Below are 17,436 nucleotides of genomic sequence, written 5' to 3'. Positions count from 1 at the left end.
CTGTGTATTTATGATACATGTATTTTAAAATCAGAAACTGTGTGTTACAGATTCATTCCAGAGTCCCCCCGCTGGCTATACTCGCAAGGCCGGCTGAATGAAGCAGAAGATGCCCTCTACCTCATTGCGAAGAAGAACCGCAAGCAGAAGTACACTTTTTCATTAAAACTCCCAGCAGAGAGAAGCCCCAGAGAGGCTGGCAGTTTTTTGGATCTGTTCCGATACAGGATTCTCTTGGGACGCACCTTGATCATGATGTTCACCTGGTACTTGAAATACTTTGTAGGCCCAGCAGTGTTTAATGAGAGCGTGTATTTTCTTAAAAGAAAGGGCTACCAGTTGTTGCCAGGGCTAGCAGTTGTAATATGGAGCAGGAACCCATGACGCTACTGCTATTTGCTACCAGAAATGTAACTCTCCAAAAGTACCTGTTGTGTTTTGGGGAGTTCTACTAGCCCTGAGCTTTTTATGCTGTCACTTCGAAGTAAATGTATGATAGGGTATCCAAGTCCTATGGCGTTGCTGTTCACACAGTTGCTTTTATAATGTGTATTCTTGGGGGACGATGTATTAAGAAAAAAGTCATTATTTTGACAGCAGGCAGTGTAGTGCTATATTCTTTTTGCTTTTCTAAATTCTTAGTTCAGAATAGTCATTTTTTGCTCCATAAATGAGAGTTAGAAGATTGCCTTGATGATTTCCTGCAGAATGAATTAGTGACCTGTTCCTTTCATCTCCATAGAGAAGTCAGCCAGTCAGAGTTACAAAAGTTACAAAAATCAGAATTTGAGAATGAATAAAAGTGTACTAGAGTATAGAAATTAAAGGAAGGCAGAAAAACTTTAGGCGTATTATCTGAAATACTAAATATATTATATACTGCATTGTGCCAGACCAATGCTTTGACATGGCAGTCAAAGATACAGCTCTGATACTACTTTTATCTTTTACAGGTTTGTGTGCAGCTTGGTTTACTATGGTCTTACCCTTAATGTAGGTGACTTAGGTGGAAGCATTTATGCCAATTTAGCCCTTTCAGGGTTGATAGAAATCCCAGCATACCCGATCTGTATTTACTTGATTAACCAAAAATGGTAAGTATGAAATTCTCTTAATGTGTTTTGTTTGTTATTTTTTCTCACAGATAAGTTTCCTGCATATTGTCTCCCCTATTCTATATCCACAGTATGGGGCTTCATGCTTCAATTTTAGTAATTCAATGTATACTTCTAAGAAATCTTTTTCTTTTTTTAAACTTGAAAGTGCCACTGATAGATCTTTACATCTAGTAACAGTTTAATGACAGTTTAACTTTTTCTCAGCAGCTCGTTTTATTGTTAACAAGTTGTCTAAATTTGGTTCAAAGATGAGGCTGATCTGTCAAACCTAGCTGTGCTGACTCTGTGCTAACACAAGATGGCATTCTTCTCACCTTTGTCTTGTAATTCCCATTCTCACTGTTAGGTCAAAGTTGTACCTAAGCTCAGCTGAAGCTGTTGTGTGGTGCCATGTAATAGCTGCTCTGTGTGTGGATCTGTGAGCACAGCTGTTGAGTCTGATACCTAGCCTTTTCCTGATTCATGGTACTCTAGAGAATGTCTTTCATTTTTTGTGGAATTCACCTGCCAGTCTCCTTTCTGCGTGTCTCTTGAGCAGCTTTACATACGTACACACAGTGGGAATGAAATAAAAATCCTAGATTGTCAGCCGCTGCATGAGACTTTCTCAGTGTTCATCTTAGTGAGAGTAGCGGCAATTTGTTTAAAAACAGTGAGAGAGGAAATGTTTGTGGGAGATGGTGTTCAGCATTTCTGGCTGCAAGTGAAGAGACAACATGAATTTAGAGGACTCACTGGTTATATCCCTTTTTGGACATCAGGTTTGGTCGAAAGCGAACATTGAGTGCATTTCTGTTCCTGGGAGGATTGGCTTGTCTTATTGTCATGTTTCTTCCTAAAAAGAAAGGTAAATGTTTCCTTTTGTTTCTGGAGTACTTTGTAAGAAGTTGTAGAACTCCTCATCTCTCAGCCTAAGAATTTGTTTGTTGTTAGAGCATTAGGTTTATACCACATGCAAGTCTGCAGTTTTAAAGCTAACTCGTAGAATAAGCAGCAGCCTTCCTAAGATCTTAAGAAATGCTTGTTGAAAAGGTGTGGATTTGAACTTGTATTTGGATTCTGACTTACACTTTTAATCACATCAGTCATTCCTGTTCAGTGTTTCTGAATGATGTTTCTTGGAATATCTTCATTAGCTATGAATTTGTCAGTACAAACAGTGAATTAAGGGATGAGTTCACATCTTTTCCTCGCTGCTCTGTAATGTTTGAGAAGGGTGTGATTGTAGTTCTAGTCATGTTCTAGTCATGTGGCTACATAACATATAGTTCAGAGAGTATTCTGAAAATCTTTTGAAACAAGAGTTCTTAAATTCAATGTATTTTTTTCTAAAGACACTAATGTTCATTTCTTAGTTTTCATATGTTTTTTGAAATGGTAGAAACACAATAGTACGGTGAACAGCTTTTCTTTGAAAGTGAGGTACATAAATTCACCTCAGCTTGTAATATTTGTACGTGTAACAGTCACAATGAATGAAAATGCTTCTAATATGTGAAACTAGCATGATTTCAAAAGATTAAACACACATACTCTTGTTGTCCACATAAATAACTAGCTGTAGATGGCAGTGAATATAATAGGTAAAATATTTTTAGAGAATTGTGCAACTAAAGTTCCCAGAAATATTCCAGATGCTAGAGCCCAGACATTAGAGATACCCTTGTTAGGCTGGTGCCAATCATTGAGTAGTTTCTGCACTTCAATACAAGCTCCCTTTAGAACTTGTGTAAAGAGAGATTTTTAAGAGGATAGAACTGCTGACTTCAAGAAACCACCTGTGTGCTGAACTGCCAAAGTCAGACAGAAACAAAACTACAAAGAAGCTTAACAACTTCTTAGCTTGCCAGAAGCAAGCACCACTCTCCTTACTAAGCACAATTTGTTCAAGGCAGTAACAGCTTATTCTATAGCCTTCCTTGTTAGCCATTTAATGTCTTCTGATGTACCAGGTATAAGCTCATAATCATTAGGCACTCTGACAAAACTGAGCTGGATGGGATATTTGGTACAGTTCTGTATGGCATCTTCCTGTCTCTTGTTTTTTTTCTTCTGAAGTAATTGTGTTAGAAAGCATGTTATTGTAGTGTGATATGTAACTATGACTGAATAGGATTCTAGTTACGTTAAGTGGACAAGTTTTTGTTTTTGTTTTTTTCGTGTTTGTCATTCTTTTCTTCAACATGCCAACGGAGCTGATATAGTAGATTATTAATGGTAGACCAGAAAATGTGTGGGATTTTCATTGTTTCTTTTTTGTTTTGTTTCAGCTTTTGTTATGTCTGTAGGATTTTTATCCTGCATTTCTAAAATTTGACATTCTAATAGGGTCTTCATGCAGGATTTTAACTCTACAGAGATGTATCTGATTATAACACTGAGGACAAGGAAACAACAAAATCCTCTCAGGTTTTTTTTTTTTTCCGGTCTTGAGCAATAGTTCACTACCACAGTCTCTGGGACTGTTCTGTCATTTAATCCATTTTTCTCCTGTTGGCTCTTATTTGATAAAATGGAAATAATGTTGGGCTAGTAACAAGTCTACAATTCATTTAAAATGTGTTTTTTGAGTTGCTTTTTCATGGTGTGTTTTATGGAGAGTTTTTCCTCTTTGTACAAATTTAATTGCACAGATAAAGAAAATAAATCCGTAGACACAGAATATAAATTTTGTTGGATGACTTCTGCCACTGCTGCCTAAAAGAAGGCTCCTTGGATTCTCTTGAGTTTTGAGAGTTCTCCTGAAGGTACAAATCACCTCCAACAAATACTGGTCTTTAATAGAAAAACGCTTGCCTGCCATAGCAGATTTGTCAATAGATTGTTTTGCTCCATACTGTTGTGTGATTGAAGTGATTACTGAGATGTGATCTTTGTAATGCTTTGGAACACTGAATTACGTTTTCTCTTTCAGATACTGGAGTGTTTGCAGTGGTGAACAGTCGTTCTCTTTCTTTGCTGGGAAAATTGACAATCAGTGCTGCATTTAATATTGTCTATATCTACACATCAGAACTTTATCCCACAGTGATCAGGTAATGCAAGTTAATTTTAAGGCCTTCGTTTTTCTGGTTCTTATATCAGGATCACCTTTTACTTGCCTTGCTTTTTTCTATCAAGTGTCCCTTTTCATTTGAGATGTTCACTTAACATACAATGTTTATCTGTAGAGTCTTGTATACTAAACCTCTTCCCTTATCCTCTCCTCACCTCTGTCTCCCTCAAATCTGTAGTATTCTCTTCAGCATAACCATATTCTCTGTAACAGTAAAAATAACCCTCTTGGATGCTTGGTATGCTCACAGCCCTCTCTCCACTTGTGAGGATAACAATACAATTGTTTATCATTCTTTTTAATGAGTGATATCTGTAGGTTTCTCACTGCTTTATAAACCAGACATCTCTTAAATGTTCATGCTTGGTTAACCAACAATGCTGCAGATGACCTGTCAATAAGCTTTATAAAAGTAACTTGATGATTCAGAGGAAGAAGTGCCCTGTGCTTGTGGTGACCAAGTAGAAAAAAGCACCTATTATATGGGATTGAAACCAGTCTTATGGTGTTTTTCTTGTGAGTGGGCAGATCAGCTGATTTGGATAGAGGAATTCAGCCAAAGTTTCAGGCAGAGATGAGACGTGTTGACTGAAATCACGCTTTGTCTCTTTATATGTGGACATATGTTAGAATTCTGAATTTGCAGGGTATTTGTGCTTCTCTCCAGTCATATGTTTTGATGTTTTAATTCCTGTCTTCAGATGTTTTCAGTTACATTTCACTTTTTGTTGCCAGTTAATGAGGTCAGGGTCATGACTGAGGCTTCTGGCTGATTAAGTCCTTTCTTGCACTTGCAACTTCTAACCCTTCTAAAGTCCTAGCTCATCCTATACAAATGTCACTGATTAATGATTTTTGCTTTTTTCTTAGGAATGTTGGAATGGGTGCCTGCTCCATGTTTTCCCGTGTTGGTGGAATCATTGCTCCTTTTGTCCCTTCATTGGTTTGTCTGAACTTCTCACTGTTTTAAATATTTTTGTTCTGTGGCTCTGATGCATCAGAAGCTTGCAGATGTGGGAATATTTGGGGTAAATTATATAAGATAATATCCATAAATTGTATGTCTTGGACATTATCATGGTAGACTAAAGACATTAGGATGTAATCTGTAATTAGAAAATCCCGGTATTTAGTTCAGAAGATATTTTAGTCCTATAAGAATTTTGGGACTTACAGTGGACCTCAGCAATATTATCATTTGAAAATAACAAATTGATGATTCCTATTTTAAACAATAAGCATAGAAAAACAAACAGAAAAGGTGGTTAAAAGAATAACTGCATCAAGATATCAAGATCAAAGGGTAAATGAGCACATCGGACCTTTTGTTCTGTAGAATGACACATAGGGCAGGTGAGAGTGCAGCATCTCTGGGGTACAAAAGACAAAGACAAGGCAGGTGCAAGACTCCCAGGCAGAGCTAATATACTGCTTTTATGTAGCAGTCAGGGTATCCGTTTCATTTTATCTAGTGGAGGTTTGTCACTGAAGAAGACAAATCTTGGATCATCATGTTTTGAAGGTGTCCAATGAAAGTCAAAATAGGTGTGTTTAAAGAACAAATTAACATTGATTTGAGGAATGAATTATTTTAGTTTAGAGTTTCTTCAATTATTTTAATGCATTTTTCAGTAGCTTTTGTCTGGGGATGAGTGTTCTAAAACAGCTAAATTGTGATTTGAGGGTTACAGACAAAAGAAACTTGGAAAACCTTTTTTTCCTGAGAGGCTTAATGTATCCCTAGAACAGCCTGCTCAAGGGGTGGAATCTCCATCTCTGGTGTTTTTCAATACTTGGTCAACCATAGCTTTGTGTAGCCTGGTGTAGTGTTGGCTGTAGCCCTGCTTTGAATTGGTGGTGAGGCTAGATGTTGTCCAGAGATGTCTTCTAACCAACACATCTTTGACTGTGTGTTACAAAGTGGTGTTGCCTTTGTTTAAAAAGTATGCTTTATGGATAAGAATTGAGTATGGATTCAGCAGGCATTCTTTTTAAAGTCCATCTCAAAATCTGTGTGGCTCCGATAGTATCGATGGTTTTGTCTGAGACAGAGTTAATTTTCTCTGTAGAATCTTAGAACAGTTTGGGTTGGAAGGGGCCTTAAAGATCAGGTAATTATGAACACCACCACCCCCCTCTGTCATGGGCAGGGACACTTTCCACTCAAGTAGGTTGCTCAAAGCTTCATCCAGCCTAGCTTTAAACACTTCCAGGGTTAGGGCATCCACAGCTTCTCTGGGCAACCTGTTCCAGTGCCTCACCATCCTCATAGAAAATAATTTCTTCCCAGTATCTAATCTAAATCTTCCCTCTGTTTAAAGCCATTACTCCCTGTACTATCTCGACACTCCCTGCGAAGTGTCCCTCCCCAGCTTTCCTGTAGGCCCCCTTTAGGTACTGGAAGGCCACTATAAGGTCTCCCCAGAGCCTTCTCTTCTCCAGGCTGAATAACCCCAACTCCCTCAGCCTGCCTTCATAAGAGAGGTGCTCCAGCCCTTTGATCGCCCTTGATGGCACTCCTCTGGACTTGCTCTAATAGGTCTGTGTCTTTCATGTGCTGGAGGCCCCAGAGCTGAACGTAGTACTCCAGATGGGGTCTCACAAGAACTGAGTAGAGGAGGAAAATCACCTCCCTTGACCTGCTGGCCACACCTCTTGCTGGTGCTCAGTCACCCTCATAGTACAAGTGTTTCCCTATGCTCAAATGGAACCTTCTGGGTTTCTGTTTGTGCCCACTGATGCTTGCCCCATCACTGGGCACCACTGGAAGGAGCCTGGCTCCATTCTCTTTGCATCCTCCCTGCAGATATTTATATACATTAATAACATCCCCTCTAAGCCTTCTCTAGGCTAAACAGACCCTGCCTTCTCAGCTATTCCTCATATGTGAAATGCTTCAGTACATTTAGCATGTTTGTGGCCCTCTGCTGGGCTCTTTCTAGTATGTCCTCATCTCTTATACTGGAGAGCTCAGAACTGGACACAGGAGTCCAGGTGTGGCCTCACCAGTGCTGAGTTAGAGGGAAAGGAACATCTCCCTCAATCCAGGATACCAATAGCCTTCTTTGCAGCACAGGCACAGTGTTGGCTCATGTTCAACTTAGTTGAGTTGAATATGAACTCAAGGTTTCAAAGTTAAGAATTCATTACATTCCCGAAAACTTTAATTTCATCATTGCTGCTACATTAAATGGTTGTAAAGGTTGACTGTTTAAATATGCAGTATGAGCTACATTAACCTCTACTTAACTCTCTCTTTCTGCTCTTGTTTACAGAAATCTGTACAGTGGTCTCTGCCTTATATTGTATTTGGAGCAACTGGTCTGTTGTCTGGGCTTCTAAGTTTATTGTTGCCAGAGACATTAAACAGCCCTTTGCTAGAAACGATTTCAGACCTGCAGGTGTGCTCATACTGGAGGCTGGGGGATGAAGCCATGTCATTGCAAGCCCTAGATGGCTCACAGGTATATTCTTTTTATTTTTTTTTTTTTTTCCTTGTATTTATCTGTCATATTTATTTCAGTTGTCAGTTTAAATATGCCACTCTAAATACACTAGGAAAGTGATTCTTGGCCTGTGGAGGATAGATCCCAAGGAGATACAGGAGATGGTTTAGTATCTTTACCGTCACATCTGAAATGTTCCATGGGAATGCAGGGTGAAACATAGCTGGGTTAGTTTATCCCTTCAAGCCCAGAAGCTTATAGTTGTCTCCTTTGGGATAAAGGCCTTGGTGATATCTGTGCCTCTGTAATCTAAGATGGATTCCTGCAGCATGCCTTCGGATGAAGCTGGCCATTGAAGGTTTTGAGACATCCATTTGTGATGGACTCTTCTCAAAGGCAGCATGCTGTACTTCTGTTCTGACCTGCACTGGCTGTTCTACAGCATCAGTTGTTGGGTCTGCCCAAGAGAGGATTTAAAAGGGTTAAAGATAGAGTAATTTGAGATCTCTCTCGCTGTTGGGTCTGGGAAATGAGATTAGCCGAGTATGTTGGAACTGCAAAACTCCCAGGTATAAGCATAAAGAAATACTTTATTAATACTTTATTTTAAATTATAAAACTATTATAAAAACTATTAAAACTATTGAAATATTTTAAATACTTTATTAATACTTTATTTAAAATGTTTTTCAGTGAAGTCTCCTTGACTGTGTGTTTGTCACTTCACTTTAAACTTAAGAAGTGTCTAGGAGTTTGACAAAATTAAGATGGATCTATTTTTCCTGTCCTGTAGAGGTTTTTTACTTTGTTCTTCTGTGAATGGTGTGGGATTAGAGAGAAGTAGCTAGAAATTAGTAAGTGTCTGTTTACATGTGGGTATTATCTTCATGTCTAAATCCTGGTCTCAAAAATTCTGGTCTCAGAATTCGAAGTATCAGTGGATGAGTAAAAACTGAAGTTGTCAGAAGACTTGAAGGGCAGCTCTTTTCATATCAAAATGTTGCTTGTCCTGTTAAGTTGATGCAAGACAGGATCTGTATAAAGCTTTTACTTTCAGTTACTTAATTTTTAGTAAAGCAGTCTGAGATTTGCAGATTTAGATTCTATATAAATTTAGATTTATTTTCACAGAAATTAGGAGGCAGAGTAAAACTAACTGCTATAATCAGAACAGTTTCTTCCTTTGACAGGCTTCAACACGTTACCTTATTTACCCAATTCAGCTTTAATAATTCTTGAAAGGACAGCAGTTTAGTATCAAAAGCCCCCTTGAAGAAAGCTTGAAAGAGGTAGACCTGTAACCATTAATTTGATACTTGACACGCACATTATATAAACATCTTTAACCATACTGGGTAACTTGTTATGGCTTCATATTCTTGCTGCCAACTCAAATCCGTCATATACCTTTACATCAAGTTTATACCAGCTATTATTTTGGTAATTACATTATTATTACATCTTAACACTGCAGAGGGCTTACTAACAAAAAGCAATTCTAGCAAACAATGCAGTTATTTTAACTCAGAGGAGAGAAAAATCAAGCTTTTCCCTTTTAACCAAGTAAGGTCAGTATCACCCTTAGGTGTGTAACCAGTTATGCATCTATCTATCAATGTGCACCCAACTTGTAGTAATACTGTAAGTATTGGAGTAATACCTGTGCATTCACTCCAGTATTTTTTTTTGCATTCACTCCAGTATTGGAGTAATACTGTAACTTCAGTAAAGTTGTATCTGGAATGTCTGTGGCACATTAAGGATTTATTTTAAAGCTACAACAAAGAAAGCGCTGATAAAATGGAAAGCTGTTAAACATTAACCCTATTTGACAAGGCCATGGAGAGGTCTTATGAAGCCGCTGTAAGAAAGCTGCAGAATTCATTTGGCATACCCTGAATTTCCCCTGTGGAATCCATTGTCCTTTTGTACCACTTTCAGGATAACATGCATTCTGGTTGCCTGAAATGGATGTTTTGTCCCTGTTAACATACATGAATGTGATATTCAAGTTGGACAGCATCCAGTGATAATCTGACTCTCCTCAAATAATTTTAGAAATTCAGAGAAAAGCGTAACATGATTCCCTTTATATCTTCTGACAGTTCCTAGTGCTCAAACTGTCTGAAATTCTTTTGCAGTTAACGCACATTGCTGTAGCAAATCTCCACTGAAGACAGATCTAAAGATACAGATTTTGCTTGTGTGGTTCTGTCAGTCAGGAATATGATTTCCATTTTTCTATTTTTCACCTTCCCTCTCACCCTTCTTTGCATATGATTAGGCAGACAGAAGTCTTAAAATGGATGTAAGCATACTGGAAAAAATCCTAAATACTCATTTAAGCTAAAAGGAATTCATACTGGCAATGGACTCTCTTTAACTTGGATAGTCCACATTGGTTTCATGGAAAAATTAAATTTCTGACCAAATAAAAATCAATTAGCTATAATAGCTGACTTCAGTTTGGATTTATGGAGTAAATTATGTTGCTGGAAGGATTCTGGCTGGAGTAAATAAGCCTGTATCAAAGAGTTTAGTTTCTGCACATGCTAACTGGTAATTTTTTTTATTTTTTTTTTCCCTTTTCCATAACACCTTTGATTAGCACTAGAAGGGGATCTTTTTAAATTAAATTTGCTAAATAAAATGCGCATACTACACATGAAGTAGTACTTGATTAGGTGAGTTTCTCTATCCTCAATTAATCATTTTGTTCTGAGCCTTTGACTCCAGTAGCTCACCAGAGAGTATGGGCCTTAGACTTAAATTAAGAAAGCCTTCCTAGACACTTTCTCTCCTGCCTGTACTGTCTCTAGTGTATTGATGTTGGCTCCATAAGTAGAGTCAATGAAAGTCCATTCAGTTGGGCTCTTTCCAAGAGATTTTGCAAAACCAAGAGCACAAACAAATCTTAATTCATAAAGTTTTAATAGTGATTTGCCCTGCCTTTTCCTTTTCTCTATCAGCATTCCAGCATATATATAATGGTTCATGCTCTAATATATTGAGATTGATTTGATGTCTTCTACGTTAACCAATTACTTCATTTTTCTTTCTAGTCTGGAGACAAGGACAATTCTGCAGGAAGTGGAAGTGAAGATGAGGAGTTTTATGATGCTGATGAAGAGACCCATATGATCAAGTAATGAAAAGAAGGAACACTGACCTGTTTTCATACCTTTTCTTACTTGTCCAGTCAGTCCAGCTCTAAGACGAGAGTACTGGGGACCATCTGTCAGGGAATGTAACTGGGCAAATGCCTTTGTCTTTCCTGACTAGGAGGAGAGCTTGGAGCTTGAGTATTGTTCAGATTAATTACACCACTGATACTCTTCATACGAGACAGCCATTCAAATTCTTGTAGGCCAGAATAAGAATGCACAGTTTACATTTGAAGCCAGGTGAGAGAGCAAGGGAAGGACGATGCACTTCTGAAGCCTAGGAAATTATCCACCATTTGGGCAGATCATCAGCATACACATTTTCTTTTCAAGGTGCTTGGTTTTGAGTCGGCATAAATTGATAAATTTGAAAATGTCCACTGTTTTGCTTTGGTAGAGTGAAAGGGGTCACACTGTGCTGTGTGCTACCCCAGTGGGAGCAAACTCTAGAAATTTTATGTTAAAATGGGTTCCACGTATAGAGTTGCGGAGAGGCAACTGTGAACATACGGTGTCTCTTTCTGTACACGAACACCTGTACAGAGTTACAGGGTGCAGCTGGTTAGTCATGATCTGTGTGCGAACTTTGTGATGATGGAAGGCTGGAAGAAGGGACTTCTGGAAAGAGCAGCCACAAAGTCTGCAGACATAGAGGATGTTGCTGGTTTCTCTCACCTTTTAATCCACCAAACATTTTCTTGGGCTGTCTTATGCATAAATTTGCCACATGTTCCTCACATCTTAAAACTGCTGTTCCATAGCTTTGCCTACTTTAACTTTGTCCTCACTTTGCCATAAATACTGAAGCTCAGCAACTTCTCTGCCTGTTCAGTGAAGTAAATCTGCTAAAGGATATAATTTCATGAATGGGACACAGCTGAGGTGTTTATCACATACTGTGTAATGTGAGGTGTGTGTTAGAATATGTAGCTTATTTATGTGGACCAAGTTGTGTTTTTATTTCTGGAAGAAACTCAACTTTGAAGTGATAAGAGAAACTATGGGCTGCTATTACATTTTGTAGGATTATTGCCAGGAAGCTGCTAGAATTTTTTTCATGTTTGATAAAGTTTTGAAACTCTAAGCCAGCGTTTACTTGATTACTTGACCTTGCTGAGGAAGACAACTTCATTCTCCTGTTTACACTGAGTTTCTTCATTAGAAGGATATGGAATCTTGAAATATGAACAAAGGAAATGTTGTGACTACAACAGTGAGGCCTTAGGAAGATTCAGCTTTCTTGATTACGCTATCATCTTCATTCTCTAACCTGTGGCTTGCTATTTATTAAGATTGGTTTCCTTAAAATATTTAATACCTTTTATACTTGGAGTTCCTAGTGAAGTGCCTGCTGCACAGTGACTGCAAGTAAGTTGCCAGCCTTGCTAGCCATTTCTGTGAGAGCTGGATTTAAAAAAAATAAATAAAGAGAGAGAGAAAAGCTGTCTGCTGAATTTATGCCAGTTAAACTGGAAAATTCATTTACTCTGAAAGGAAGTGAAACTAAACAGTATCAGAAGTTTACAGCTAGCTGCTTGAACTTTGTTCATTGGGAACTGTAGTACTGAGCAAAGGCCAACTATGCTACAGATTCAAGCATGCACTACTCCCACTTGATCAGAACTTGGTCTAGGCATTGCCTGTGAGCAAAGCAGGGAACTTTACTCCCAGTGCACAAGGTGTCAGTATTGTGATTTTTGCCTGTTAGGAGCTTTATTTGAAGAATTCCAGTTTACAGTCTTCATTTTTTCTTCCAGACTGTTGCATATTTGTTGTAGATGTAGGAGGGCACCCTTAAACCTAGTTGGATATTCTTTCTGCCTTATTTGGCTGTTCTGTATACAAGAAAATTGCTCAAAATAAGGTACTTGGAAATTCTTGGAGTGTTTAAATGTGTTCAAAGATAATTTTGCATTCACGTTTTGAAGTATGGACAGCTGGAAAAAGTAACTGATTTTGGTGTTTGATTTCTAAAGACATAAAACTTATTTAGTTGAAGGCAAATGGTGGTAAGCCTGTCAGTATCACCTTGCTGTCAAGATTCAACTTTTTTGTTTGTTTGGGGGTGAGGGGTGATATTGATACTTACTTTCCCTCCTTGAATAGTTGATAGAGTTAAGTTCCTTGAGAAGCAGACAGGAACTGTTAGCCTTCCTCCCTCCATAGTTTTAGTGTCACCAGCTACTGGAGGTCCTGGTCATGCCATGGGACACCTCAATGTAGCTTTCATTAGAACGGTAGGGTGTAACTGTTCAGGTGGAGAGATCATTGCACGACCTGAGCTGGATTTTATGATAGTCTTCAATTTATAATCAAACTTACCTCTCTACTCATGCACTTTTATATCCTAAATACAGAGGTAAAATTGCCAAAACAAGAGTGAAGAAAATATCTTCATTTTTTCATAAAAATTGCACTTTTTCAAACTTCAAATCTGTCCCATGTTTGCACCTATGGAATTTTAAAAGGTAGCTTTTTTTTTTTTTTTGTAAACTGTAGGGGTTTTCTATCGTTAACTCTTCCGGACCAATCAATTCAGCAGTTTTATAGGAAGGAATCACTCCTGGAGATCAGCTATGCAGCATCAGGTTTGCTATGATCACTTGCTGCCCTCCTTTGTGTCCTCAGGTCCAAATCAGTTAGACGCATATAATTTTTCAGAGCTTTATTTTATTAAACTGGCCTTCTGATACTGGAATCTGTAGGATCACTTTTTGTCTTCCCAGAGAGTGTTATTGAGATACTCGTGCTATATGTAGCTTTCGCTGGGGAGAGATGCTGTGCAGTGTTTTGTAGCCCGTGTGGTCAGCATTTTTCTGTACACAGGTGGAACATTATTGCTAAGCAGAAGTTCTTTAATCAAACAGTGCTTGCTGTTACAGGTTTCACAACTATGTTACTTACAAGCCCAAGTCAGAAGGTCACGGCGCTTGTGACTTTATATTTAAATGGTTATGTATATATTGGTGATTATATTTATATATATATATATATATATTTAAAGTTTGTATTTAAGCAGTCTGCATAGGCCCATTTAAAAATCTGTGTTTAGGCAGTAAGCTTGCCCTGTGGAGCTACTGGAGAACTGATGCAGCACTGGTTATATATGTTTATGATGTATAGTAATGCTAAGAGTCTGAAACAATGTTTTTGCTGTAGTTGAGTGAAGCGTGACAATCTTGTTTCACACTTGTTAGAGTAGCCTTGTATATTAAGTATTCTGCCCTGTTTTTTTTGTGATGTGAAAGCACTAGGATACTGACCTCCAAGATGGTAATTCCTTCCTTTGATTCCTTAGGTTTTGCAGTTGTTTTCTTGTTTTGTTTTGTTTTGTTTTTCAGCCAACTGACTTAGATTGTGCTAGAAGTGAGAGAGGTGCTGATTAGTTACATCTAAGCGTGTCTCACCTAAGACAGAATTGGAATTCTGTCGTCTGAGGAGCTCACGGGTGATACCTGAATACAGCTAGGAGTGAAGGGGAGTGACAAGGCATGTGGGGCAGCATAGAGGAGAATTTGTCAGAGGAAGTTGAAACATTTCTGTTTCCTCTACATTTCTGTAGAGGGTTCTACAGAAATGCTTTAGGGCAAGGGTAAGAAGTATGGGATAGTAGCTGTTAAAGTACTCTTCTTGCTGTTTGTGTTGACTTGAAGCTCCTTTCAGTGCTAGCGTTGGTTCCAGGATGTCCTGTTAGGGCACTAGTTTCATTGCTTCCATCTAATGTCAACTTTGTTTAGCATGGCTGCTTTAATGATGAAACACTACTTTTGATCAAGGTGATGTGTGGCACATTTCAGTTTTCTTTTAGACTCAGCTTTTGTATTTGATGGCTTATGATTAAAATTACACAAATTTGTAAAGCGCTCTGATGGAGAATATTGTATAACTGGGCATCACTTAAGATACTAGCTTCACTTTAGAAAGACAGGAAAATTAGGAGCATGTCATCCAGACTTGTCACCAAACTTCTTGTGAAGTGATACTTCTAAAAGGATTTTACTGCCTAGCTATTTTTGTTACCTGGAAAAAATAGAACAAGAAAGTGATTTTTTTTTTTTAATTTAATTTTATTTTTTTTAAGAAAAAAATAAAAAATAGATCTCCTGCAAACAAGCCTAGTACTCACCTTTTAGGGACTGGAAGTTGGAGATAACCCCAAATTCAGAAGGTCTGTGTTAAAGGAGGGCTACAGGTGATTCCAAAGAGATATAATTAACATGGGGCAGGTTGTAGCTAGTTGCCACCTTTTGTTACAGCCCAGTTTGTAAGGATTGTAGCCACGTGCTGATCTGCTCGCAGTGCAGATCATGACAAACTCCGCGACAGTGTTTCCAGGCTGTACTGAGGTTAGTGGAATATTCCTCACAGGACTGTGGGAAAAACAGTTTATCTGTATGTTTTCCAGCACATTTCATCTAAGCATGTCAAAACATTATGCAAGAGATATTTTTTTTGTACTGAAGAAGAAGGGAAAATGAGGAACAAAGTCTGTTTTCTGGAGCATGCTAATGGAAGCGTTGAGCTAAAACTCGTGAACAAGAGTTTTCTGCATAATCTCTAAATGTAGATTTGGTCAGTATCTTGTTTCAGCTGAAGGGTGGTGTGCTAATTATGCTTTTTCCTCCACTCTTAAAGCTTCTTTAATCATGCTCTCTGAAACACATCTGAATCTAGGCATCTGTGCATGCAAGTTGTGAGCCTGGCAGTAAATATGTCAGAAAAGCCTATGAGCAGTACTGTCATTTGAAGGTAGAGTGTCAGTCTGTCCTGACACTCAATGCCTGTGTCAGAAATGTCTATATTTAGCTGTTTACCAAACAGGAGACTTGAGCATAGCTGTATTTTGAGTCTCATTGTTTGTGTCTTGCTATGGGATGTATCATGTGGAGGAAAGACCAACAGAAGGAAACCTCCAAGTGCAGAATGGAGGGTGAATGAATTTCTACAGATTGTTTTCATGCCATCTATTTATAATGCCTTGTGCAGTTTGTGGTAACCTTGAGATTATCCTGGTGCTACAGTTATTTAAGTCTAATAGAGCTGTATAAAATTTTCATCCTGGCAGTCTGCATTTACTGAACTTTCTCATCTTTTTTGGTACTACTGGCTTCTTCTGTCATCTTGAAGAAAGCTCTTGCCTAATAGGTAGTGGATTTTTTCTGCTTTAGTTTATTGCAAATGCCTGTTTTATAAAAAAACTTTTTAATTTCCTCAATCAACTTGATATGGGGACTATGTTTAAAGTAACATCATAGAATTGGATGATGTAAGTGCCAAAGACAGCTTTTGCTGGAAAGCAGTGGTCCAAAACTAGTTCTAGCTTTGTTTATGTGGAATTATTCCATACAACTGGCTAAAACTGGTATTTACAAGCATCTCCAGAGGTTTAGGGAGAGAGTTACCTTTGTTTGCTTGTCTTCCGTCGCTCAGTTCACTTAAGTAGCTTATTTCTGGGGGACAAAGAAGTGTAGGATTTGTAGAACATGCAGAATCTACACCATGTGGCCATTAGAGAACTCTGCAGAGCCTGTTTGCTCCTGAGTTGCAAATGCCAAAGCTCATTCTCAAAGACTGGTAAGACCTGGTCAAAACTGCACATTGAATTTTAGTTCATTAATCAGCCTTACAAATTAGCATTGCTAATAATGACTTGTCTGGAGCTTCATAGAATGTAGCAGATTTTTATAAAAACCACAGTTTGAAGCCTTGCTAAGTATAACGTCTAGAGCTTTAACTCCCTGTTACAACTACAAAATTTGCCTATCATAGCTGATTGTTTGCCAGCAAATAGGCAAGTCGGTAAAAGCTTGTGTAGCAAGAGGTGGCTGCCCTCAAGAGTGGTTTAAAAGAAGTAATTTGTGGTCCCCGCTGCATGTGCAGAATGAAGTGGGACCATGAGGTGTCAGGGTCCTCTCATTGTTCGGTAAGCTTATGTTTAAATAACTATTTGTTCATCCTCATTTACAAAAGGTTTGTAGAGGGAGGAGGTCTTTCGCATACAAGTTGGTGCCTACCAACACACCTGAGGTGCTTACACTATACCTGCTTCAGCAGGCAAAAAGTATGGCATTAAGAAAATCTTTGATGTCAATACTGAAGCAGTTTTATTTCCTTAAGGATGGCCTGGTAGAAGCATCTGGTGCCTCTGTGTTCAAATAAAACATTTTAAAGTGATGGAAATTTGATTGGGAGGCAGGCATTTCTGATAGCAGTTTGCAGGAAAAATGTGTTGCAAACTGATTAAAAGTGTTATTATGTAGAGCAGATGACTGAGTGAGTGGTAATAAAAGTATTTATCGTGGTTGCTGTGGCTTCTAGTATGCCTCTAAATTACTGGTTTTGAATACTAGCTGCTCCTCACTCCCCAAAGTAATACAGATTTTCTTTTTTTCTTGTTAAAAATTTGAATGCCACATAGAAACCAAAAGTATATTTTTCATATGAATGCGTCTATTGCACTACCTTTCCTTTTTGTATCTGGTTATTTTGTTTTTTAAACTACCTCCTTATGTTGATTTTTTTTTTTTTTTGGTCAATTTCTTATTTATTTGATTCTTAGGAAACTGTGAAATTTCCATTTTTTTTACTTATGTAATAATCCATGGTTTAAACAGAGGGAAGATTTGTAGGTTTTAAAGTTATACTTTAAGATA

At 38.1% G+C, this 17,436-nt stretch overlaps 1 protein-coding gene across 1 annotated transcript in view; it reads left to right on the top strand.

The window, feature by feature from the left end:
* The window catches only part of SLC22A15 (solute carrier family 22 member 15), a 39,646-nt gene extending 22,562 nt beyond the window's left edge, over positions 1 to 17,084 (top strand). The window contains exons 6-12 of the mRNA XM_032189036.1: positions 51 to 266; positions 954 to 1,094; positions 1,880 to 1,965; positions 4,033 to 4,153; positions 5,044 to 5,116; positions 7,449 to 7,637; positions 10,682 to 17,084. Of these exons, the coding sequence (XP_032044927.1) occupies positions 51 to 266; positions 954 to 1,094; positions 1,880 to 1,965; positions 4,033 to 4,153; positions 5,044 to 5,116; positions 7,449 to 7,637; positions 10,682 to 10,768 (913 nt within the window). The 3' untranslated portion in view covers positions 10,769 to 17,084. The remainder of the gene's footprint in view (positions 1 to 50; positions 267 to 953; positions 1,095 to 1,879; positions 1,966 to 4,032; positions 4,154 to 5,043; positions 5,117 to 7,448; positions 7,638 to 10,681) is intronic.
* Positions 17,085 to 17,436: the final 352 nt, after the last annotated feature.

Source organism: Aythya fuligula, chromosome 1 (genome assembly GCF_009819795.1).
Source record: "Aythya fuligula isolate bAytFul2 chromosome 1, bAytFul2.pri, whole genome shotgun sequence".
Lineage (NCBI taxonomy): Eukaryota > Metazoa > Chordata > Aves > Anseriformes > Anatidae > Aythya > Aythya fuligula.
This window is presented reverse-complemented; position numbering and strand designations above follow the sequence as displayed.